Source organism: Electrophorus electricus, chromosome 17, assembly GCF_013358815.1.
Source record: "Electrophorus electricus isolate fEleEle1 chromosome 17, fEleEle1.pri, whole genome shotgun sequence".
Classification (NCBI taxonomy): domain Eukaryota; kingdom Metazoa; phylum Chordata; class Actinopteri; order Gymnotiformes; family Gymnotidae; genus Electrophorus; species Electrophorus electricus.
In genome coordinates, this window is record NC_049551.1 from 14496260 (window position 1) to 14520008 (window position 23749).

The following is a 23749-nucleotide window of genomic DNA, read 5'->3' on the forward strand; positions in this document are numbered from 1 at the left end:
TACAAAATACTGCACAGTGATACTGAATTTCACCCCTGCAACTGATGCCAGTAACAAGTATTGAAGCACAGGTATCTATTAAATTGGAAGATGATGTCAGAGAATATGAAATTTAAGTAATATGAAGAATAACTGTGCAATACAAGTTTTAAAAAAAAGCTTTTTCTTCTGAGTTGTGTGACTGTTCACGTATGTTCTTAAAACAGCATGTGTCTCTGTATTTGGTTAAAAGTGCTGGTATTACCATTATCTGTTGTAAGGCAGATATAATTTATAGAATAATCCATAGAAGACACCTAGTTTTGTGTTTATTTGATTAACATTTCTGGAAGTAGCACACACTGAAGCTTCTGTTTTTTTTTAACTATATCCACTGAAGAGGTAGCTGGAACAGGAAAGAAAACAATTTTATTTAACAAATTTCTACTTACATAGTAACAGACTGTTTTCCTACTTACAGGTATGTATGTACTTATTATCCTCCAGTACTTGTTGAGGTTTGCATGTGTATGCATGCGTGTGCGTGTGTGTGTGTATGCATGTGTGTGTGTGCATGTGTGTGCGTGTGTATGCGTGTGTGTGTGCATTTGTGTGCGTGTGTGTATGCGTGTGCGTGCGTGTGTGTGTTTGTGTGTGTGTGTATGCGTGTGTGTGCGTGTGTGTGCGTGTGTGTGTGCGTGTGCATGTGCGCGTGTGCGTGTGCATGTGTGTGCGCGCGTGCGTGCGTGCGCGTGCGTGTGCATGTGTATGCGTGTGTGTGCGTGTGCGTGTGCGTGTGTGTTTGTGTGCGTGTGTGTGCGCGTGTGCGTGTGCGTGCGTGTGCGTGTGTGTTTGTGTGCGTGTGTGCGCGCGTGTGCGCGTGTGTGTGCGCGTGTGTGTGCCTGTGTGTGTGCGTGTGTGTGTGTGCATGTGTGTGTGTGTGTGTGTGTGTGTGTGCATGTGTGTGTGTGCAGGTGTGTGTGTGTGTGTGCGCGTGTGTGTGTGTTCAGTAGAGAAATGGGCCATGCCTGTGTACCTCTGTACTGAACAGCTGCAGTAACTCAATGAATCATCCTTGGAAATTTCTCTTCCACTAATGTGATACTGATGTTCATTCATAATCTCCTTTCATCATAGCTATAAAAATCAAAACCATTGATGAATAAAAGTAGGTGTTGTATGAGACTAATTGCCCAAAAGGCCATGAATGTTCACCTGAAGAGCTACTGGTTCATGAAGAACATGGTCATGCTTGCCTTGTGGTAACAGAAGACAGTGTCTACTTTGCAACCTTGTCTACTTTGTCTCACTGGAGTGAGACAGACCCAGCGAGCGGCTAAACTCGTGAGCAGCCACCAGGAACAGAATGTAGCCTGAAAAGAGTAAAAGGATATTCCATCAGTTTCTTCCTTCTTTATAGTTCATTTGGTTCAGTGGTGATTTGCCAGCCTCACCGTTAGTTGAACGGAAGGTGAAATTTTCATCATCATCAAAGTGTGGGTCTCCTCCAATGCCAACAGAGGGAGCAAAAGAATGAGCCAGAGTGAGCCTACATGTGGACAAGTAAGTACTTTCTCAGTTAGCAAGGTCTGCTACATAAGATCAAGAATCAGAAGAAGAAGAAAAACAATTACAAAAGGGGTCCAGCACCTATGGTGCTTTATCGACTAAGAAGAAAAGCCCTAAGAAATACAACTAACAAATACAATAGTGTTACAGCACCTAAGTTGCTTGCACCCCTAAATATCGCTGCCACAGTCAACGAGCCGGTCCTGACGTGACTTGGCACATGCTGGCACTTAAGCACAATTTAACCAGTTGTTTATGGTAAGGCCTGCTATTGGAGATTGACTGTTATGTGTCATTCATGATAGACATATTTAAAATGACTGACAGAGAGGATTAGCAATGATTAAAACACTATGGGAATGACTCATTTTTCAGTTTCAAATGCATGTTTATATCTTATAGTTCCACTGTGACATGAATAAGAAGGAGCAAAGTGCGAGTGCAGAGAAAGATCGTCTGTACTGATGCTCAGATACAAAATCAAGACACACATCAAAAGAATAGCACAAGCACAGAGAGCACTCATCAGAAGTCTCTTCAGGTTTCTGGATAGCACTGAACCAAAATGCATAGCACTTGAGGAGATCTATTATAAGTAGGAAAGGTGATGAAAGTAAACAATAGTTTGCAAGCCTTCAAAAACACATGCAAGACTTTGTTTGGGAGGAAAAAGTAAAAATGTATGTCCTGTATGTCTTGTATTTACTGTATATCTCCTATACTTTTCCGATATGAAAAAGAAGTACTATATTCTACTTTATAAAACTAAAAAAATAAGTGTAGAACATGACATGGAGTCAGATTCGTAGAAGTAGGCTACAAGGGAAAATCGATTTGTTTCCAGTGTGTTATGAACCCCAGGAACAACCCTCATCCCCGCACAGCCACACCTGCTCGTGCACACCCCCGATGTGACTCACCGGAATTCTAGCACACACCTGATTCCTATTCCCCTCATTACCAACCCCTTTATAAGCTTCTCCTCCCCGCATACTAGTCCCAAAGTATTGCTCCTATGTGGCGTACGAGCGTTTCCTCATCCTGTGTGGTTTCTTGGTTATTGACTCCTGCCTGCTTTCTAGACCTTGTTTCCTGCCTGACACTCGGACACCTCCTGAATGTTACCCCGTGCTTTGACCCCGGACCGACCTGACCATGCTTACCTGTCTTTCTGCAAGTAGGAGTTTGGTTGCTAAAATAAAACCTATGCAACTGGATCCTCTTCTCGTGTGTGCAATGATTACACAGTGGCAATGACACACTCAGTGAATATTTGAAATTTTATGAGCATGCAGTATCAGAGGGAACAGCATGGACAATAGAATGGACTCTTCTAAATGGCAAGAGTATCAAATTTAAACATGACATAGGTGCTGAAGTTAATGTCATTTCTGAAACAGATTTCAAGAGCCTGCAACCCAAAACAGCAATAAACCCAAAGTTATTGCTGTCCTGCAACCAGTTTCTCCCAGCTCCCAGTTTCTCCCAGTTTCTCCCAGCTCAGCCAACAATCAATATTACTACATTTCCCAGAATCCTGTTAATTGCAAGGAGCAACATTCCACCAGTCACCGATGACCGATCACTTACCCGTTCATCCTCACCTGACAACTGAATTCACCTGTTCCCTATTATCCATGCTTATTTAAACCTGTCTGTTTCTTAGTATCACTTCAAATTATTCTTCCTAGTGTGTACTGAGTGATTGTCTTTGCATGTATTGTGCTTTTGATCCTATTGTGCTTTTTGGACTTTTGCCTATTGTCTTTCCCTTTGGATTTGTCTGCCTGGCTGTATTTCTCTCCCTGGATATTGAATTTTTGGACTGGTACTCTATCTGATGTTTTGAATTATCCCTTTAACTACATCTCTGCAATAATAACTTCTTCCTTTCATCCTTGAGCAGGACAAGTGGCGGGTTCGACATGTGACCTGTTGATTAGGGTTGAGAAATGATTGCTCAACAGCTTCAGTTGCTCAAAGGCTTCAATTGCTCAATGGCTTCAGTTACTCCTCAAGTTCTTGTTTTGGAGGAGCAAACAGTTTACCAGGAGCTCATGGCAGAATATAAGGATCAGTTTCAAGGATTAGGTTGTTAACCAGTAGAACACACAATGCAAACTGACCAAAGCATGCCACCGGTCATATAAGTTTAGCTGCCAGCATCCTGAAGATACATCTGGCTTGCTAAAATATTTAGCATCTGCAAACTGACATTATTCTACTCTTGTTGGTCCATGTAGAAAAATCCATGTAGAAAAATACTATTTGCTCTCCAAAACTAGCTGAAGGCAGACCTGGAAAGAATGGAATGGCTCAGTATGTTACAGAAGACTGATGGTCTTACAGAGTAGATTATCTCCTAAGTAATTATGGACATAAAGAATGGAAAACTGAGAATATGTCTAGACCCCAGATATTTTAACAAAGTAATTACAAGAGAACATTGTATATTCTCATATTTTAAGTTTCTATTAATTAGTAATTAACTGTTTTGTTTCCTTCCCAGATTAGCTGCCCAGTTATACTCATTGTACTGACTTGATGGTAAGTAATACGTAACACTGTTATAAGCAGTGGAAAGATGCAGTTTTGTGTAATAATTTATTTCTCTTTGTGTTTACAGCAACACAAAATTATCCACTTCTACACATGAATTCATTCAAATAAGTTATCCACACATCACATGCACATGTAACACTCACACAAGTGCCTTGTACCCAACAATGTCAAAATAACCAATAAATCTATGGTTGGCTAAATATATCTCTGAGATCTGTTCTGACCCGCCTAAAAGGCCCACCAAACTGTCACCCACTAGATTGTGCACTCTTCTTCACAACCAATGATTGATGGGGTTATTTGGTAGCTTGATATTGTTGTGTACTGCTTTGTCGCTAGGGTTTCTCCTGAGTGCTTCATCAGATCCTTACAAGTCTGTATAGCTTTCTCTTCTAATCCTTTTGACAATAGGTGACAGGTTGCAGTGCTTCAATAGGGTGAGTGTTTCAATTTATGGCCACAAACCCCTTGCTGCCATTACTAATAAAACACTTTGCATAGTGTGACAATCATTTCTGGAATGCCATGAATCCTGAAACAATGTATAAGTTCACATGGTACGCATCATGGTACGCATGGTGCTTTCCTGTGTTCATGACATTGCAATATCAACATTCATCTGAGGCCGCCATAGATAGCACCTAGCCAGGACTTTCATTCTTGTTATGCCTTCTCTAATATTGATATGGGTTCCCAAAAAGACACAAACATCTTGTCCATTCAGCTCAGGTTGTCCCTTTTGGAAAGGTATACACCCTGGTCCCTCTAGGTGATCACACCAATGTAATGGTGAGCGGTAAGGCCGCGGGCACGTGTATGGAGAAGAGCAAGATTTATTAGGGAAAAATCCAGAGTCGTAGTCGTCAGAGTAGCCCAGGGTCATAGCCCAACATAGAGACTCCGAGAATACATAACAAGATCAAGGGCTAGGAAGTAACACACGGAGATAAGAATTACACAAATGGCTAGAGTAGTAAACAAACTAGACTTACTTACAGGCTTATATAAACAGAGGCTTCAATAAAGATTGAACCTACTTACATACATACAGACTTACATCCAATGAACAGCCAAGACACTGGGAACAACTTAACAAGGCGAGAAATGAGGAACAGGTGAAAGTAATGACAGGTGTGGAAAACAAAACTAAGGAATGGAACCAAACCAATACACAAGAAAGGGGAAACCATGGAACATGGAAGCTAGGAGGGACCAATTGTGACAGCCGACCTCTCAATAAAAACTCACACACTCTGGACAGAATTGTGTCTGTAGCTATCCATCTCCAGAGTTGAGGTTGTCTATGGACTGAGTTTCTGCTCCAACAATACATGCTGTAGAAGTGAAGTGCTTTGAACTGATGAGATTAAGATGCCTTTATTGTCACAATTATACAAAGAAATTGGGGGGCCAACTCCAGTTCAAAGCTATCTAATACAAGTGTAATCTAACAAATTTAAGACATTCAAACACAATGATTATTGCACTTAAACACAAATTCTTTCAAAAGATATTGCACTCGAATATAGACATTAGTCGTGAGTTTATATAAAATTGTTAGGAAAATAAATATTGCTTCAAGTGTGATAAATACTTTAAAAGAATATGAATATTTTTTACTGTAAACTGTTCTCGTCATTATTCACCTCCTATTCAGACTATATTGGTGGAGTTTAAAGTTCAGATGGCCCAGGGAAAGAAACTGTTTGTCCAGCACTTAATTCTCCTGTACCATCCACCAGAGGGTAAAAGATTGAACAAAAGATGGTCTGATAGCCCTAAATGTGGAAGGGGTACAGCTTTGTATGCATGCTTTAAATTGGAATATGATCAAGTGTGCTTTCTGCCCCTGAGTAGATCACTGCACATAGAGCATGAATTTGGGAAAGACTGTCTTTAGACATGCTTGATTAAAATCCCCAGCAACAATATGCACTCTCTAGATGATCCTTTTGTTGTTTATTTATAATGTCATGCAAATGAGTGAGAGCTATGCTAATATTAGCATCTGGTGAGATGTAGGGGATCTTTGGGTGTAGCCAAGTTTCTATTATAATCATCACACAGTATTTGAAAACATAGGTGCTTGCAACTTTATGAACTTGAACAGGTATATGAACTGTACTTGTGCAAAAGACAAATAATCCAAAATACATTTTTTTTGTACTTCATTATTACCATTTTAAAAGCATTACTTATTTTTTAAACAAATCTTTTATACATCTACCACTAAAAGAGATGACACTAGATGTCACAGGAGGCCGATCTCCCAGCAGGAAGGAGACGTCCACTCGTGATAGCGATCGCTCCATTTCCCAACCTCGCTCCCATACCTGGAGTATTGATTGTGCGCACCTGTTCTCGCTAATTGTGTGTCTATTTAAACCCACAGGTACACGAAAACGTCGCTGCGCTGCCTTTAACCCGGGGATTACCTTGTGTGTTTTGTTAGCTTTTAGCTCTTCAGTTTCTTTATTATCTATGGATAAATTTATCTAGGTATCAGCATTCATCCCTGTATTCTACAGTATTCTAGTTCATTGGTATGTTTAATTATAACCTACTGTACTGTACTTGGATATATTCTATGAGTAAATGACAAAGCACTTTTGTAAGTCGCTCTGGATAAGAGCGTCTGCGAAATGCCGTAAATGTAAATGTAAAACGCACTTCCCCGCAACCCCGCCTCTCCCTTTCTCTGAGCCACTTGCGTCACACTAGATAAGAAACTTCACCAGACATTACATTCAAACAGACCTTTGCTCCAAAAATGCAATCTCCATTTTTTTTTTGGCTTTCAGGGAATATATTTTAATATCAGTAGTTTAACTACAGACAATGTAAATCCCCATTTTTAAAGCAAAGCTCACTTGAAAACTACAGAGTGCTATCAAAGTTTTGAGTAGTTAAGTAGGCTACTTGTGATGAATTAAGTATTAAATATATGTTTTTAAATAGATAGACCTTTATCCATTCCTCCAGGATGAATAACGTTCCATCTAAAATTTTAGTTCTGAAAGACTTTAAAAGGTGATATAGTTAGAGTCCACATATAAACTACTACTAAACCATCTAATGATTCAGATAGTTCAAGTATGTGTATGTTTGTGTTTAAAACAAAGACGTCACTTCTCTCCGTGGAATTTTTTATGGCTTTACTGTTCATGGATAGCTAATAAAATAATGTTAGCAAGCTAAAGAAACAAAGTTAACAAGATTATTCAGTGAATAGCTGTCTAACAAAAAAATACATAACATGGGTCCTTAATAAGCTGTATTAAACACAGCTGTATACTGTTGTCTCTATCCCAGAGGCAGCTTTGCCTTTAAATCCTTTTCGGTTTTCTAAGTAAAGATATTTAGATTTAAGATACTAAAAAATAATGTAGTAAAATAATGGCATATTATATCTTAGTCATATGAAAAGGGTACTTTTGATATTCCACTTATGTCCAATAGTTTTGAGACTAGCACAAATTTTGGTTTTCACAAAGTGTGCTGCTTGTTTTTATGGTGGCAATTTTTATTAACTCTAGATTGTGACGCATGATCACATGAGTTGCAAGTAATTGCAAAGTCATTCCTTGCCATGAAAATTAATACAAACATGACTGCATTCCAGGCACTGCATTTCAGCCCTGCCACAAAGTGGCCTGCTAAAATCATTTCAGTGATCTTCTCGTTAGCTCAGGAGAAAGTGTTAACGAGGACAAGGCAGCTGATATCACTCTGTCATGCTGATTAGAAGAGCAGACTGGTTGCTTTAAAAAGGTGGTGGTGCTTGAAGTTTTCTTCTGTTAACCATGTTTACTTCCAAGGAAACGCATGCGGTCATCCTTGCATTGCAAAAAAAAGGGCATCACAGGCAAGGACATTGCTTCTTATAAGATAGAACCTAAATCAACCATTGATTAGATCATCAAGAACTTCAAGGAGAGAGGTTCAATTGCAGTGAAGAAGGCTTCAGGGCTCCCAAGAAAGTCAAGAGAGCACCAGGACCATTTCCTAAAGAGGATGCAGCTATGACCACCAGTGCGGAGCTTGTTTAGGAATGGCAGAAGGCAGGTGTGAGTGCCTCTGCATGCACAGTGAGACGAAGGCTTTTGGAGGATGGCTTGGTGTCAAGAACGGCAGCAAAGAAGCCACTTCTCTCCAGAAAAAACATCAAGGACAGACTGGCATTCTGCAGGAAGTATAGGGATTGGACTGCAGAAGACTAGGGTAAAGTTATTTTCTCTGATGAAGCCCCCTTCAGACTGTTTGGGACATCTGGACAAATTATTGTCCAGAGAAGAAAAGGTGAGCGCTACCATGAGTCTTGTGTCATGCCAGCAGTGAGGCATCCTGAGACCATTCATGTGTGGGGTTGCTTCTCATCCAAGGGAGTGGGTTTGCTCAAAATTTTGCTTAAGAACACTGCCATGAATAAAGAATGGTATCAAAACATCCTCCAAGAGCAACTTCTCCTAATGATCCAGGAGCAATTTTTGATGAATAATGCTTTTTCCAGCATGACAGAGCACCATGTCACAAGGTAAAAGTGATAACCAAGTGGCTTGTTGAACAAAACATTGAAATTTTGGGACCATGACTAGGAAACTCCCCAGATCTCAATCCCATTGAGAACCTGTGGTCAATCCTCAAAAAGAGGGTGGACAAACAAAAACACAGAAACTGTGATCAATTCCAACCACTGATTAGGCAAGAATGGGTCACCATCAGTTAAGATTTTGCACAGAAGCTGATATCCAGCATGCCAAGGTGAATTGCAGAAGTCTTAAATAAGGGTCAACATTGTAAATATTATTTGCTTAAATTTGATGTATTTGTCAATAAAAATAAATGAAAAAAAAAAAAGTATAAAATGCTTATAATTAGATTTCATTATACCATATAAACATCTGGCAAAAGGAACTAAAAAAACTGAGGCAGTAAACTTTGTGAAAACCAAAATTTGCCAGTCGTTTGGCCATGACTGTGCTGTTACTAAGATGCCTTTGAGGAAAAATACGCTAATATGTGTTACATGGTGAGAACAGACACTCACAAATGCGGTAGAAAGCTTTAATAAAATAGTTATTACTGCTCATAAGTACTCTACTTACAAAATGGTGCAACTGATTCAAAAAGAAAAAGTAATAATTTCAGGTATTAATCAATACAAGATAGATTTCTAGTAGATTAAGATAAAAGGTTTTTAGTTTTGGCATTGCCATATAATGAAAAACCTTTGTATTTTTACAGCAAAATATTTAGACTAAAAATTGCCAAAGCTATCAAGAAAAGATCTAGGTAACATTAGTTACCTAACTATAAATAACTTCAGTAATGAACAAAAAATCTTACAATTTTGCATAACTAGCAAGGCAGCTATATAACAATAAATAAATAACAATAGCAACAGAAATAATAATAATAATAATTTAGACAAGCTACATTTACAAAACACACAGTACAACAATAAGATTTTACAAAGTGCATACAAATAAAATATTATCAATAAACATGGTAAATGTAATGGACCATACTGTATTTGCTATTTATATTTTGCCATGCCACTATCTCAGTGGTACACAGATGGGAACAATTAGCACGGCAAGAAGTAATTATTATTAAGCTCACGTAAGACTTTCTTGCTTGAGTTGCTGTACTCAAACATGCGTGTTCCACTGAAGAGGTAGGTAAAACCTGTAACACACGGTTTACATGTCAGGAATGTCATACTAGTTAATCAGAGGACAGTTTGACTCTATGGAACATTAAAGGGTGTCAATGTTACATACCCCTGTACTGGAAAGCTGCAGTAATTTTTCCAGTAACTCCTGGGAATCTCTTTCCCACCAGTTTAGGGGAACCCTTGTCCATCACTTTCCTTTTTTCATCATAACTACAAAAGTAGTTACAAAACTTGTTAGCTGTATCCATAGAAATTATTCAGGAACATTTTTTCGGGGGAAAAAAACAATTATTAACAGTGTGACGTATCAGTGTGATTTATTTCCTACCTGTAGTATTTGTTGTCAACAAAGAACAGGGTCTTTCCAGTGTCAGGATCATAAAGGGCAGCACTGATTTTCTTCACTGTAGAGGGAAGCCCCACACTGCTGAGGCTCTTAGGATACCCCTGCACAATGTCAGTAGCCTTGAACACCCAAACCTTCTGACCTGAGGACCGTGACAACAAGTTTGAATGTTTATCTCACATTGCATTATGACTGGTTATATTATTACTGGAAATGTATATTTTACATTTTTGCTTACCTTTGAAGAAGAATAGTTGGTCTTGTGCTGTATTCTCATAAGCAGCATCAATATAATCTGGAGCATCAGGCCAGAAACTCTGGATCAGATGTGGTCCAGTCTTGTAGGCCGTGGAAACACGCCAGAAGAAGCTGAACAACAGAATTTAGTGTCAGGTGGTCACTCCCTATGAATTACACTTCAGATGTGGATAAGGTTACTGAGGAAGTCTCCTTATCCATTTTTACCTATTCTTGAAGAAGAACCTCTCTCCTCGTAATGTAGTAACAGCATCAAGGACTAGATTAGGGTCACAGGTGACTGGAGGTTTGAGGTCAGGCTTGTGAGGGCGTTTGAGCCTGGTGTTTGAGCCTGTGGTTAAATTGTCAGAATTCAGAACACAATTATTAAAATGGATTCACAGACTGAATTAAAGCACTGCAAAATTTTTCATTGTTCATTTCAGTACCATTTCACCTTGTGCTTACCATAGAGAGAATGAATTCCACTGACATCATCTTTGGACAGAATAAATGAATTTGGATCTCTATAGCTGTACGTAGGATACATGAGGGCATCCGAGTCACTGGAGTGAGACAGACCCAGCGAGTGGCCAAACTCATGAGCAGCCACCAGGAACAGAATGTAGCCTGAAAAGAGTAAATGGTCAGTCTACCAGTTTATTTACTTTATACATTAGTTCATTTGGTTCAGTGGTGAGGTGCAAGCCTCACCATTAGTTGAACGGAAGGTGAAATATTCATCATCATCAAAGTGTGCATCTCCTCCAATGCCAGCAGATGGAGCAAAAGCGTGAGCCAGAGTGCCATGTGGCCCATCAAACGGGAAGAAATCACCGTGGTCTGTATCAAGAAAAGGGGATTTAACATTGGAGAATTTCGTCTAGACAATTTTTCCTTCAGTCACTATTATCAGTTCACAGACCTGAAAAAAAATCACAAAACCTTAAGATGTGAACAACAAAGGCTGTTAGTGATTTTTCAGCTGGAAAAGTGTGCTACATTCATTTAGACACAAGAATGTTATTTTCTCACACAGACATCATTTTAACTGTTTCCCATCTACATGTCTAAGTGGTGGTATAATCTGACCATATCTCAGAGATGACTTTAACACATCATTAATGGTCAGTTCACTGAAATGTTGCCAGCATTGCCTTTCTAATTAATAGCAGCTAGCAGCTTTGTGTAACAGTTAGCACCTCCCAGCTTCCATGTTCCATGGTTTCCCTGTCTTGTGTGTCTGGTTCCATTTCTTAATTTCGTTTTCTCCACCCCTTGTTTGGTTTTCCACGTCCGTCATTACTTTAACATGCTCCTCATTTCTAGGCTTCTTAAGTTCATGTATTTAAACCCTGTCTTGATCCCTGTGTCTTGGCTGTTCATTGAATGTATGTTAGTAGGTTAATTGTTTATCCAAGTCAAACCACTGTGTATTCCATGTAAAGTCATGTTTAATTTTCCTAGCCTGTATGTTATTTCTAGCCTACATTTACTCAAGCCTCCGTGATTTTCGTTTTAGCCACTGCTTGTGTTCATGTATCCTAGCCCTTGTTCTTGTCATGTATCCTCGTACTCTTCATGCTGGTAAATTGACCCTGGACTACCCTAACGACGATGACTCTGGATTTGACCTAATAAATCGCTCTTCTCTGCACATGCATCCATTTTTTTACTGCTCACCGTTACACTCTGCTGATTGAAGGAATGTGCCACAATGAAAGATCAGCTTTTAGACAAGTGCTTCCCCCCACTACCTCTCAAACCAGTGAAAATGTAGAGTATCTATGTGTCTATTAAATGTATAGGATCTGGGTGTTTGATAAGCTCAACGCAGCTAGAGCAGAGACAAATCAAGGTGTATATATGTATATATTCTACCAGTTCTCCTTTTAAGAATAATAGAGAAATAGAAAGTAGAATTCTTTGTCCTTAAGAATACATTTTGCTTTAATTGAATGAAAAATTGTTCCCTGACCGTGCAGTGTTGCTTTAGGTGTGAACTTACATCCTCTACCAAAGGAGATCATGATGTGGGCTGGGCCGCTGTGGATGCGGGTGAACCTCAGAGGAGTGACACGAGCCCAGACTTGCAATGCTCTGTGGATGGAGTCGTCCACTTCAGCCGCAGTCATGTCAGGAGTGTAGTTCTCAATCCTGTGGGAATAGCAGAGTCACTGTTAAAGGTTTTTACAGGCTCTTACTGATTTCAGGCAGTGATGTTATGAGACGAAATGTTCAGCAGTGAATCCTGTTTGTACCTGTATGTCAGCTCATTGGTCTTCCATTTGAGACCCTCACGAAACGTAGAGTACTGAGCAACATCTGGAACTCCACAGCGAGGCTTCTTCATCACGTTTAGTGTCTCCGAGTCCATAGTACCTGTGACTGTAAGTCCAAAAAACTTCTGCATCTCTGCTATTTTGAGACTCATCTGACTAAACCTCCCGTGGGAAGCAGTCCCAGTCTGCTCAGTCAGGTTGTAGAATTTCTTCAAGTAACTCTACACACAACAATGAAATACAAGTTAGTCTAAAGAGTTTCTAACATCCTGAATGTTAACAGTAATTTTATATATATATATATATATATATATATATATATATATATATATATATATATATATATATATATATATATTATTCATGAGTATCAAGTAATACTTTTCACTCTATAAACCTTGCATTACCTCTACAAAAGCATCATCTTCCTCAACTCCTCGTGATATTGGACTTGAATTTACGGTCATCATCAGGCCAATTACAATACAGAACTTATAGTGAGTCTTCATTTTTCTTCCTCCTCGGTGATCCACTCCTGCTTAGATTGCACTCAGAGATGGAGGCTTAAATACACTTCACACAGGCATGTTGAGCAACAGACTGAGTCATTGTGTTTACTAGTTAGGGAACATCATGACCACTGGATATGGTTACACCAACACAATGATGGTCAAGGAAATGTCATCATTGTTATGTTTTAATCCACTTTTTCAATTTCCTCATTTTCAATCTGTACTTTTTAAATTTCTATTTATTGCTAAGTGAATTAAAACTTTGAGAGCATGATGTTATCATTGACATTTTGATTTGTGTTGTAATGTTGAGCAGTAAGGAGACGGATGCGTATGCGGAGAAGAGTGAGATTTAATAGGGGCAAATCCTGAATCAGAGTCGTTATCATAGTTCAGGGTCATAGACATGAAATGGAGAGTACAGGGATACATCACAAAACAAAAACACACGAAGGCAAACTAAGGAAGCCGGCTATAACTAAGGCTAGGAAAACTCGGGGCTTGGAAACACACAGGCACGGAGTACAAACTTAACCACAATGATTCAAAATTATATGCATGCACAGATTCAAAAACAACAACCACAATGAAACACATTCAATGAACAGCCACATTAAGGGGCAAAGACAGGGTTTAAATGTATAAACCAAATGAGGTACAGGTGTGGAAAATTAAACGAGGTGAGGAGAAAACTAAACTACGGAGCGGAACTAAAAAACAGAAGACAAAAAACAGAAGGGAAAACAGGGGAACATGGTAGCTGGGAGGGACTGATCGTGATGTGTAAAATCATGAAATAAGAAATATATAAAATCTTATATATATAAAATATGTTTAGTTTATTTTTAATTCTTAAACATTTATATTTCTATAACACATTTATACCAGAACCACTGTTAGCCTACTATGTTGAGTTTTCTGTTCATTAAAATTCAATTAGCTCTTAAACAGAACTTTTTACATTTTGTATTTATTGCTAAATGAATTATTCTGGATTATATTTGGCAACAAATTTAAACTTATTTGACATAGAAAAGATAATGATTTTGCTTCAGTGTATTAATTATAGATATTTATGTGACGAAGGAGTTTTTCTAATTTGTGGAAAAACCCCTCAGACTTGTTTATACATGTCACAACTGCAACTGTAAGGAAATGACTCACTGATTTACTTTGTTTTACACAACGTCATGTATATGGAAGACACCAGTCTTTTTTTTTGCCATACAGCCACAGTGTTTGTCTTCAGTGTAACGTGTGGATTTAATGCTCAGTGTATCATTTGGATATATATCCTCATTGTCTGTCTGAGAATTTCGTGTCACATATGGCCATTTTATCTGATGAAATTTCAACCAATCATATCAACTTTGGCTGGGCAGCACATTTTCCAAATGGAAGACGTGATAACAGAGTTAGTTGTGGTATGTGCTGGGGTGTGTGGGAGCAAAAAGGACAGGATGCAGGCATGAGTCCAGTAATATTTAATAAACAGAAAACAAAAGCGAGCAAATCAAATGAAGCTAAAACACAAAGTATAATGCAGACGTGGGGGGTGACAGATTGCATAATATCCTGACGCACAACAGAAAGAACATGGGACCTGACGTAAGGCTACTGTGGAAGGAGTGGGACTGTGAGCGAGGGTGGCAGTGATGATGATGGACACATGGATGAAGACTAGGACAGGAATGAGGATGACATAAAGAACAGGAAGAACAGGTGGGCCTGTATTTATGATTTAAAACTTTTGGGAACTGTAATGCCTTTATTTAGACTTATCTGAAAACATGACATATCTCTGTCATGGGTCTGTCATGGTTCCACACCAGGAACTTGTCTCAGCTACTCTGCTCATTCATATTTATATTACTCATTCACAAACTCACTCATTCATAAGCTCACCGTAGCTGTATTCTGCTTTATTTCCACTGTCGAATGCATAGCCTTGCATATGCTCTGTCTATATCACAGACCTCCCAGGATCTGTCATTAATACATTAGTTCTGATCAGTCAGATCTCAATATCCAGTCAGCCTTCCATTCTCAGAGTTGCTTGCCAGACATCTGAGGCTTTGTTCCACCACATGTTCTGTTGATATGGCTGCCCAAAGAAGCAACTTCAGTCTGAAGTAGTCAATGTCTCTGGTCTGGAGGGCTTTTATGGAGCACTTAACATCTGGACACCATTCTAAAGCTAAAGGACAAGTAGGGAGGCTGAAGCAGGAGCAGGCTCAGTATCTATGTTCTTATTGTGGTGACTGACATGGCTGGAGTAGGTTTATCCCCTGGGCCGAATATGCTCCCTGGTACTTTAAGGCTTAGGCCTCACTCTAATCCAGTGCTGCTTTGGTTTCCAGCCTCCCCTGTTCCTGAAGACTTCTGGTATCCCAGTGGCCAACAACTTGTTTCAGCACAATGGTCCTACACCTATGTTCATCTTGCAGAGGCCGTTTGATGTCAAATGGCCCAAGCTGATTGTTACCACAAAGTTGTATCTGAGTAGCAACCCGGAGAAAGCGCATGACATTACAAGGAGATTTGAAACTGCATCTGCCATCAAGATTGAACAAAAGATGGTCTGATAGCCCTAAATGTGGAAGGGGTACAGCTTTGTATGCATGCTTTAAATTGGAATATGATCAAGTGTGCTTTCTGCCCCTGAGTAGATCACTGCACATAGAGCATGAATTTGGGAAAGACTGTCTTTAGACATGCTTGATTAAAATCCCCAGCAACAATATGCACTCTCTAGATGATCCTTTTGTTGTTTATTTATAATGTCATGCAAATGAGTGAGAGCTATGCTAATATTAGCATCTGGTGAGATGTAGGGGATCTTTGGGTGTAGCCAAGTTTCTATTATAATCATCACACAGTATTTGAAAACATAGGTGCTTGCAACTTTATGAACTTGAACAGGTATATGAACTGTACTTGTGCAAAAGACAAATAATCCAAAATACATTTTTTTTGTACTTCATTATTACCATTTTAAAAGCATTACTTATTTTTTAAACAAATCTTTTATACATCTACCACTAAAAGAGATGACACTAGATGTCACAGGAGGCCGATCTCCCAGCAGGAAGGAGACGTCCACTCGTGATAGCGATCGCTCCATTTCCCAACCTCGCTCCCATACCTGGAGTATTGATTGTGCGCACCTGTTCTCGCTAATTGTGTGTCTATTTAAACCCACAGGTACACGAAGACGTCGCTGCGCTGCCTTTAACCCGGGGATTACCTTGTGTGTTTTGTTAGCGTTTAGCTCTTCAGTTTCTTTATTATCTATGGATAAATTTATCTAGGTATCAGCATTCATCCCTGTATTCTACAGTATTCTAGTTCATTGGTATGTTTAATTATAACCTACTGTACTGTACTTGGATATATTCTATGAGTAAATGAAAAAGCACTTTTGTAAGTCGCTCTGGATAAGAGCGTCTGCGAAATGCCGTAAATGTAAATGTAAAACGCACTTCCCCGCAACCCCGCCTCTCCCTTTCTCTGAGCCACCTGCGTCACACTAGATAAGAAACTTCACCAGACATTACATTCAAACAGACCTTTGCTCCAAAAATGCAATCTCCATTTTTTTTTTTTGGCTTTCAGGGAATATATTTTAATATCAGTAGTTTAACTACAGACAATGTAAATCCCCATTTTTAAAGCAAAGCTCACTTGAAAACTACAGAGTGCTATCAAAGTTTTGAGTAGTTAAGTAGGCTACTTGTGATGAATTAAGTATTAAATATATGTTTTTAAATAGATAGACCTTTATCCATTCCTCCAGGATGAATAACGTTCCATCTAAAATTTTAGTTCTGAAAGACTTTAAAAGGTGATATAGTTAGAGTCCACATATAAACTACTACTAAACCATCTAATGATTCAGATAGTTCAAGTATGTGTATGTTTGTGTTTAAAACAAAGACGTCACTTCTCTCCGTGGAATTTTTTATGGCTTTACTGTTCATGGATAGCTAATAAAATAATGTTAGCAAGCTAAAGAAACAAAGTTAACAAGATTATTCAGTGAATAGCTGTCTAACAAAAAAATACATAACATGGGTCCTTAATAAGCTGTATTAAACACAGCTGTATACTGTTGTCTCTATCCCAGAGGCAGCTTTGCCTTTAAATCCTTTTCGGTTTTCTAAGTAAAGATATTTAGATTTAAGATACTAAAAAATAATGTAGTAAAATAATGGCATATTATATCTTAGTCATATGAAAAGGGTACTTTTGATATTCCACTTATGTCCAATAGTTTTGAGACTAGCACAAATTTTGGTTTTCACAAAGTGTGCTGCTTGTTTTTATGGTGGCAATTTTTATTAACTCTAGATTGTGACGCATGATCACATGAGTTGCAAGTAATTGCAAAGTCATTCCTTGCCATGAAAATTAATACAAACATGACTGCATTCCAGGCACTGCATTTCAGCCCTGCCACAAAGTGGCCTGCTAAAATCATTTCAGTGATCTTCTCGTTAGCTCAGGAGAAAGTGTTAACGAGGACAAGGCAGCTGATATCACTCTGTCATGCTGATTAGAAGAGCAGACTGGTTGCTTTAAAAAGGTGGTGGTGCTTGAAGTTTTCTTCTGTTAACCATGTTTACTTCCAAGGAAACGCATGCGGTCATCCTTGCATTGCAAAAAAAAGGGCATCACAGGCAAGGACATTGCTTCTTATAAGATAGAACCTAAATCAACCATTGATTAGATCATCAAGAACTTCAAGGAGAGAGGTTCAATTGCAGTGAAGAAGGCTTCAGGGCTCCCAAGAAAGTCAAGAGAGCACCAGGACCATTTCCTAAAGAGGATGCAGCTATGACCACCAGTGCGGAGCTTGTTTAGGAATGGCAGAAGGCAGGTGTGAGTGCCTCTGCATGCACAGTGAGACGAAGGCTTTTGGAGGATGGCTTGGTGTCAAGAACGGCAGCAAAGAAGCCACTTCTCTCCAGAAAAAACATCAAGGACAGACTGGCATTCTGCAGGAAGTATAGGGATTGGACTGCAGAAGACTAGGGTAAAGTTATTTTCTCTGATGAAGCCCCCTTCAGACTGTTTGGGACATCTGGACAAATTATTGTCCAGAGAAGAAAAGGTGAGCGCTACCATGAGTCTTGTGTCATGCCAGCAGTGAGGCATCCTGAGACCATTCATGTGTGGGGTTGCTTCTCATCCAAGGGAGTGGGTTTGCTCAAAATTTTGCTTAAGAACACTGCCATGAATAAAGAATGGTATCAAAACATCCTCCAAGAGCAACTTCTCCTAATGATCCAGGAGCAATTTTTGATGAATAATGCTTTTTCCAGCATGACAGAGCACCATGTCACAAGGTAAAAGTGATAACCAAGTGGCTTGTTGAACAAAACATTGAAATTTTGGGACCATGACTAGGAAACTCCCCAGATCTCAATCCCATTGAGAACCTGTGGTCAATCCTCAAAAAGAGGGTGGACAAACAAAAACACAGAAACTGTGATCAATTCCAACCACTGATTAGGCAAGAATGGGTCACCATCAGTTAAGATTTTGCACAGAAGCTGATATCCAGCATGCCAAGGTGAATTGCAGAAGTCTTAAATAAGGGTCAACATTGTAAATATTATTTGCTTAAATTTGATGTATTTGTCAATAAAAATAAATGAAAAAAAAAAAGTATAAAATGCTTATAATTAGATTTCATTATACCATATAAACATCTGGCAAAAGGAACTAAAAAAACTGAGGCAGTAAACTTTGTGAAAACCAAAATTTGCCAGTCGTTTGGCCATGACTGTGCTGTTACTAAGATGCCTTTGAGGAAAAATACGCTAATATGTGTTACATGGTGAGAACAGACACTCACAAATGCGGTAGAAAGCTTTAATAAAATAGTTATTACTGCTCATAAGTACTCTACTTACAAAATGGTGCAACTGATTCAAAAAGAAAAAGTAATAATTTCAGGTATTAATCAATACAAGATAGATTTCTAGTAGATTAAGATAAAAGGTTTTTAGTTTTGGCATTGCCATATAATGAAAAACCTTTGTATTTTTACAGCAAAATATTTAGACTAAAAATTGCCAAAGCTATCAAGAAAAGATCTAGGTAACATTAGTTACCTAACTATAAATAACTTCAGTAATGAACAAAAAATCTTACAATTTTGCATAACTAGCAAGGCAGCTATATAACAATAAATAAATAACAATAGCAACAGAAATAATAATAATAATAATTTAGACAAGCTACATTTACAAAACACACAGTACAACAATAAGATTTTACAAAGTGCATACAAATAAAATACTATCAATAAACATGGTAAATGTAATGGACCATACTGTATTTGCTATTTATATTTTGCCATGCCACTATCTCAGTGGTACACAGATGGGAACAATTAGCACGGCAAGAAGTAATTATTATTAAGCTCACGTAAGACTTTCTTGCTTGAGTTGCTGTACTCAAACATGCGTGTTCCACTGAAGAGGTAGGTAAAACCTGTAACACACGGTTTACATGTCAGGAATGTCATACTAGTTAATCAGAGGACAGTTTGACTCTATGGAACATTAAAGGGTGTCAGTGTTACATACCCCTGTACTGGAAAGCTGCAGTAATTTTTCCAGTAACTCCTGGGAATCTCTTTCCCACCAGTTTAGGGGAACCCTTGTCCATCACTTTCCTTTTTTCATCATAACTACAAAAGTAGTTACAAAACTTGTTAGCTGTATCCATAGAAATTATTCAGGAACATTTTTTCTGGGGAAAAAAACAATTATTAACAGTGTGACGTATCAGTGTGATTTATTTCCTACCTGTAGTATTTGTTGTCAACAAAGAACAGGGTCTTTCCAGTGTCAGGATCATAAAGGGCAGCACTGATTTTCTTCACTGTAGAGGGAAGCCCCACACTGCTGAGGCTCTTAGGATACCCCTGCACAATGTCAGTAGCCTTGAACACCCAAACCTTCTGACCTGAGGACCGTGACAACAAGTTTGAATGTTTATCTCACATTGCATTATGACTGGTTATATTATTACTGGAAATGTATATTTTACATTTTTGCTTACCTTTGAAGAAGAATAGTTGGTCTTGTGCTGTATTCTCATAAGCAGCATCAATATAATCTGGAGCATCAGGCCAGAAACTCTGGATCAGATGTGGTCCAGTCTTGTAGGCCGTGGAAACACGCCAGAAGAAGCTGAACAACAGAATTTAGTGTCAGGTGGTCACTCCCTATGAATTACACTTCAGATGTGGATAAGGTTACTGAGGAAGTCTCCTTATCCATTTTTACCTATTCTTGAAGAAGAACCTCTCTCCTCGTAATGTAGTAACAGCATCAAGGACTAGATTAGGGTCACAGGTGACTGGAGGTTTGAGGTCAGGCTTGTGAGGGCGTTTGAGCCTGGTGTTTGAGCCTGTGGTTAAATTGTCAGAATTCAGAACACAATTATTAGAATGGATTCACAGACTGAATTAAAGCACTGCAAAATTTTTCATTGTTCATTTCAGTACCATTTCACCTTGTGCTTACCATAGAGAGAATGAATTCCACTGACATCATCTTTGGACAGAATAAATGAATTTGGATCTCTATAGCTGTACGTAGGATACATGAGGGCATCCGAGTCACTGGAGTGAGACAGACCCAGCGAGTGGCCAAACTCATGAGCAGCCACCAGGAACAGAATGTAGCCTGAAAAGAGTAAATGGTCAGTCTACCAGTTTATTTACTTTATACATTAGTTCATTTGGTTCAGTGGTGAGGTGCAAGCCTCACCATTAGTTGAACGGAAGGTGAAATATTCATCATCATCAAAGTGTGCATCTCCTCCAATGCCAGCAGATGGAGCAAAAGCGTGAGCCAGAGTGCCATGTGGCCCATCAAACGGGAAGAAATCACCGTGGTCTGTATCAAGAAAAGGGGATTTAACATTGGAGAATTTCGTCTAGACAATTTTTCCTTCAGTCACTCTTATCAGTTCACAGACCTGAAAAAAATCACAAAACCTTAAGATGTGAACAACAAAGGCTGTTAGTGATTTTTCAGCTGGAAAAGTGTGCTACATTCATTTAGACACAAGAATGTTATTTTCTCACACAGACATCATTTTAACTGTTTCCCATCTACATGTCTAAGTGGTGGTATAATCTGACCATATCTCAGAGATGACTTTAACACATCATTAATGGTCAGTTCACTGAAATGTTGCCAGCATTGCCTTTCTAATTAATAGCAGCTAGCAGCTTTGTGTAACAGTTAGCACCTCCCAGCTTCCATGTTCCATGGTTTCCCTGTCTTGTGTGTCTGGTTCCATTTCTTAATTTCGTTTTCTCCACCCCTTGTTTGGTTTTCCACGTCCGTCATTACTTTAACATGCTCCTCATTTCTAGGCTTCTTAAGTTCATGTATTTAAACCCTGTCTTGATCCCTGTGTCTTGGCTGTTCATTGAATGTATGTTAGTAGGTTAATTGTTTATCCAAGTCAAACCACTGTGTATTCCATGTAAAGTCATGTTTAATTTTCCTAGCCTGTATGTTATTTCTAGCCTACATTTACTCAAGCCTCCGTGATTTTCGTTTTAGCCACTGCTTGTGTTCATGTATCCTAGCCCTTGTTCTTGTCATGTATCCTCGTACTCTTCATGCTGGTAAATTGACCCTGGACTACCCTAACGACGATGACTCTGGATTTGACCTAATAAATCGCTCTTCTCTGCACATGCATCCATTTTTTTACTGCTCACCGTTACACTCTGCTGATTGAAGGAATGTGCCACAATGAAAGATCAGCTTTTAGACAAGTGCTTCCCCCCACTACCTCTCAAACCAGTGAAAATGTAGAGTATCTATGTGTCTATTAAATGTATAGGATCTGGGTGTTTGATAAGCTCAACGCAGCTAGAGCAGAGACAAATCAAGGTGTATATATGTATATATTCTACCAGTTCTCCTTTTAAGAATAATAGAGAAATAGAAAGTAGAATTCTTTGTCCTTAAGAATACATTTTGCTTTAATTGAATGAAAAATTGTTCCCTGACCGTGCAGTGTTGCTTTAGGTGTGAACTTACATCCTCTACCAAAGGAGATCATGATGTGGGCTGGGCCGCTGTGGATGCGGGTGAACCTCAGAGGAGTGACACGAGCCCAGACTTGCAATGCTCTGTGGATGGAGTCGTCCACTTCAGCCGCAGTCATGTCAGGAGTGTAGTTCTCAATCCTGTGGGAATAGCAGAGTCACTGTTAAAGGTTTTTACAGGCTCTTACTGATTTCAGGCAGTGATGTTATGAGACGAAATGTTCAGCAGTGAATCCTGTTTGTACCTGTATGTCAGCTCATTGGTCTTCCATTTGAGACCCTCACGAAACGTAGAGTACTGAGCAACATCTGGAACTCCACAGCGAGGCTTCTTCATCACGTTTAGTGTCTCCGAGTCCATAGTACCTGTGACTGTAAGTCCAAAAAACTTCTGCATCTCTGCTATTTTGAGACTCATCTGACTAAACCTCCCGTGGGAAGCAGTCCCAGTCTGCTCAGTCAGGTTGTAGAATTTCTTCAAGTAACTCTACACACAACAATGAAATACAAGTTAGTCTAAAGAGTTTCTAACATCCTGAATGTTAACAGTAATTTTATATATATATATATATATATATATTATTCATGAGTATCAAGTAATACTTTTCACTCTATAAACCTTGCATTACCTCTACAAAAGCATCATCTTCCTCAACTCCTCGTGATATTGGACTTGAATTTACGGTCATCATCAGGCCAATTACAATACAGAACTTATAGTGAGTCTTCATTTTTCTTCCTCCTCGGTGATCCACTCCTGCTTAGATTGCACTCAGAGATGGAGGCTTAAATACACTTCACACAGGCATGTTGAGCAACAGACTGAGTCATTGTGTTTACCAGTTAGGGAACATCATGACCACTGGATATGGTTACACCAACACACTGATGGTCAAGGAAATGTCATCATTGTTATGTTTTAATCCACTTTTTCAATTTCCTCATTTTCAATCTGTACTTTTTAAATTTCTATTTATTGCTAAGTGAATTAAAACTTTGAGAGCATGATGTTATCATTGACATTTTGATTTGTGTTGTAATGTTGAGCAGTAAGGAGACGGATGCGTATGCGGAGAAGAGTGAGATTTAATAGGGGCAAATCCTGAATCAGAGTCGTTATCATAGTTCAGGGTCATAGACATGAAATGGAGAGTACAGGGATACATCACAAAACAAAAACACACGAAGGCAAACTAAGGAAGCCGGCTATAACTAAGGCTAGGAAAACTCGGGGCTTGGAAACACACAGGCACGGAGTACAAACTTAACCACAATGATTCAAAATTATATGCATGCACAGATTCAAAAACAACAACCACAATGAAACACATTCAATGAACAGCCACATTAAGGGGCAAAGACAGGGTTTAAATGTATAAACCAAATGAGGTACAGGTGTGGAAAATTAAACGAGGTGAGGAGAAAACTAAACTACGGAGCGGAACTAAAAAACAGAAGACAAAAAACAGAAGGGAAAACAGGGGAACATGGTAGCTG

General features: G+C 38.9%; 2 protein-coding genes across 2 annotated transcripts; both read right to left on the reverse strand.

Annotated features, from left to right (window-relative positions):
* Window positions 1-9160: 9160 nt before the first annotated feature.
* Window positions 9161-13196, reverse strand: LOC113580711 (collagenase 3-like). The gene is made up of 10 exons (XM_035535989.1): window positions 13060-13196; window positions 12632-12873; window positions 12379-12527; window positions 11085-11213; window positions 10839-11000; window positions 10599-10722; window positions 10372-10502; window positions 10116-10275; window positions 9894-9997; window positions 9161-9798 (listed from the first exon to the last, which is right to left on the reverse strand). Exons 1-10 carry the CDS (start codon window positions 13159-13161, stop codon window positions 9698-9700), a joined length of 1404 nt encoding a protein of 467 aa, XP_035391882.1. The 5' UTR covers window positions 13162-13196; the 3' UTR covers window positions 9161-9697.
* A 5831-nt stretch (window positions 13197-19027) lies between these two features.
* Window positions 19028-23018, reverse strand: LOC118242815 (collagenase 3-like). Its single transcript, XM_035535200.1, has 10 exons — window positions 22882-23018; window positions 22498-22739; window positions 22245-22393; window positions 20952-21080; window positions 20706-20867; window positions 20466-20589; window positions 20239-20369; window positions 19983-20142; window positions 19761-19864; window positions 19028-19665 (listed from the first exon to the last, which is right to left on the reverse strand). The coding sequence occupies exons 1-10, from the start codon at window positions 22981-22983 to the stop codon at window positions 19565-19567; spliced, it is 1404 nt and encodes a 467-aa protein (XP_035391093.1). The 5' UTR covers window positions 22984-23018; the 3' UTR covers window positions 19028-19564.
* Between the last annotated feature and the right edge of the window lie 731 nt (window positions 23019-23749).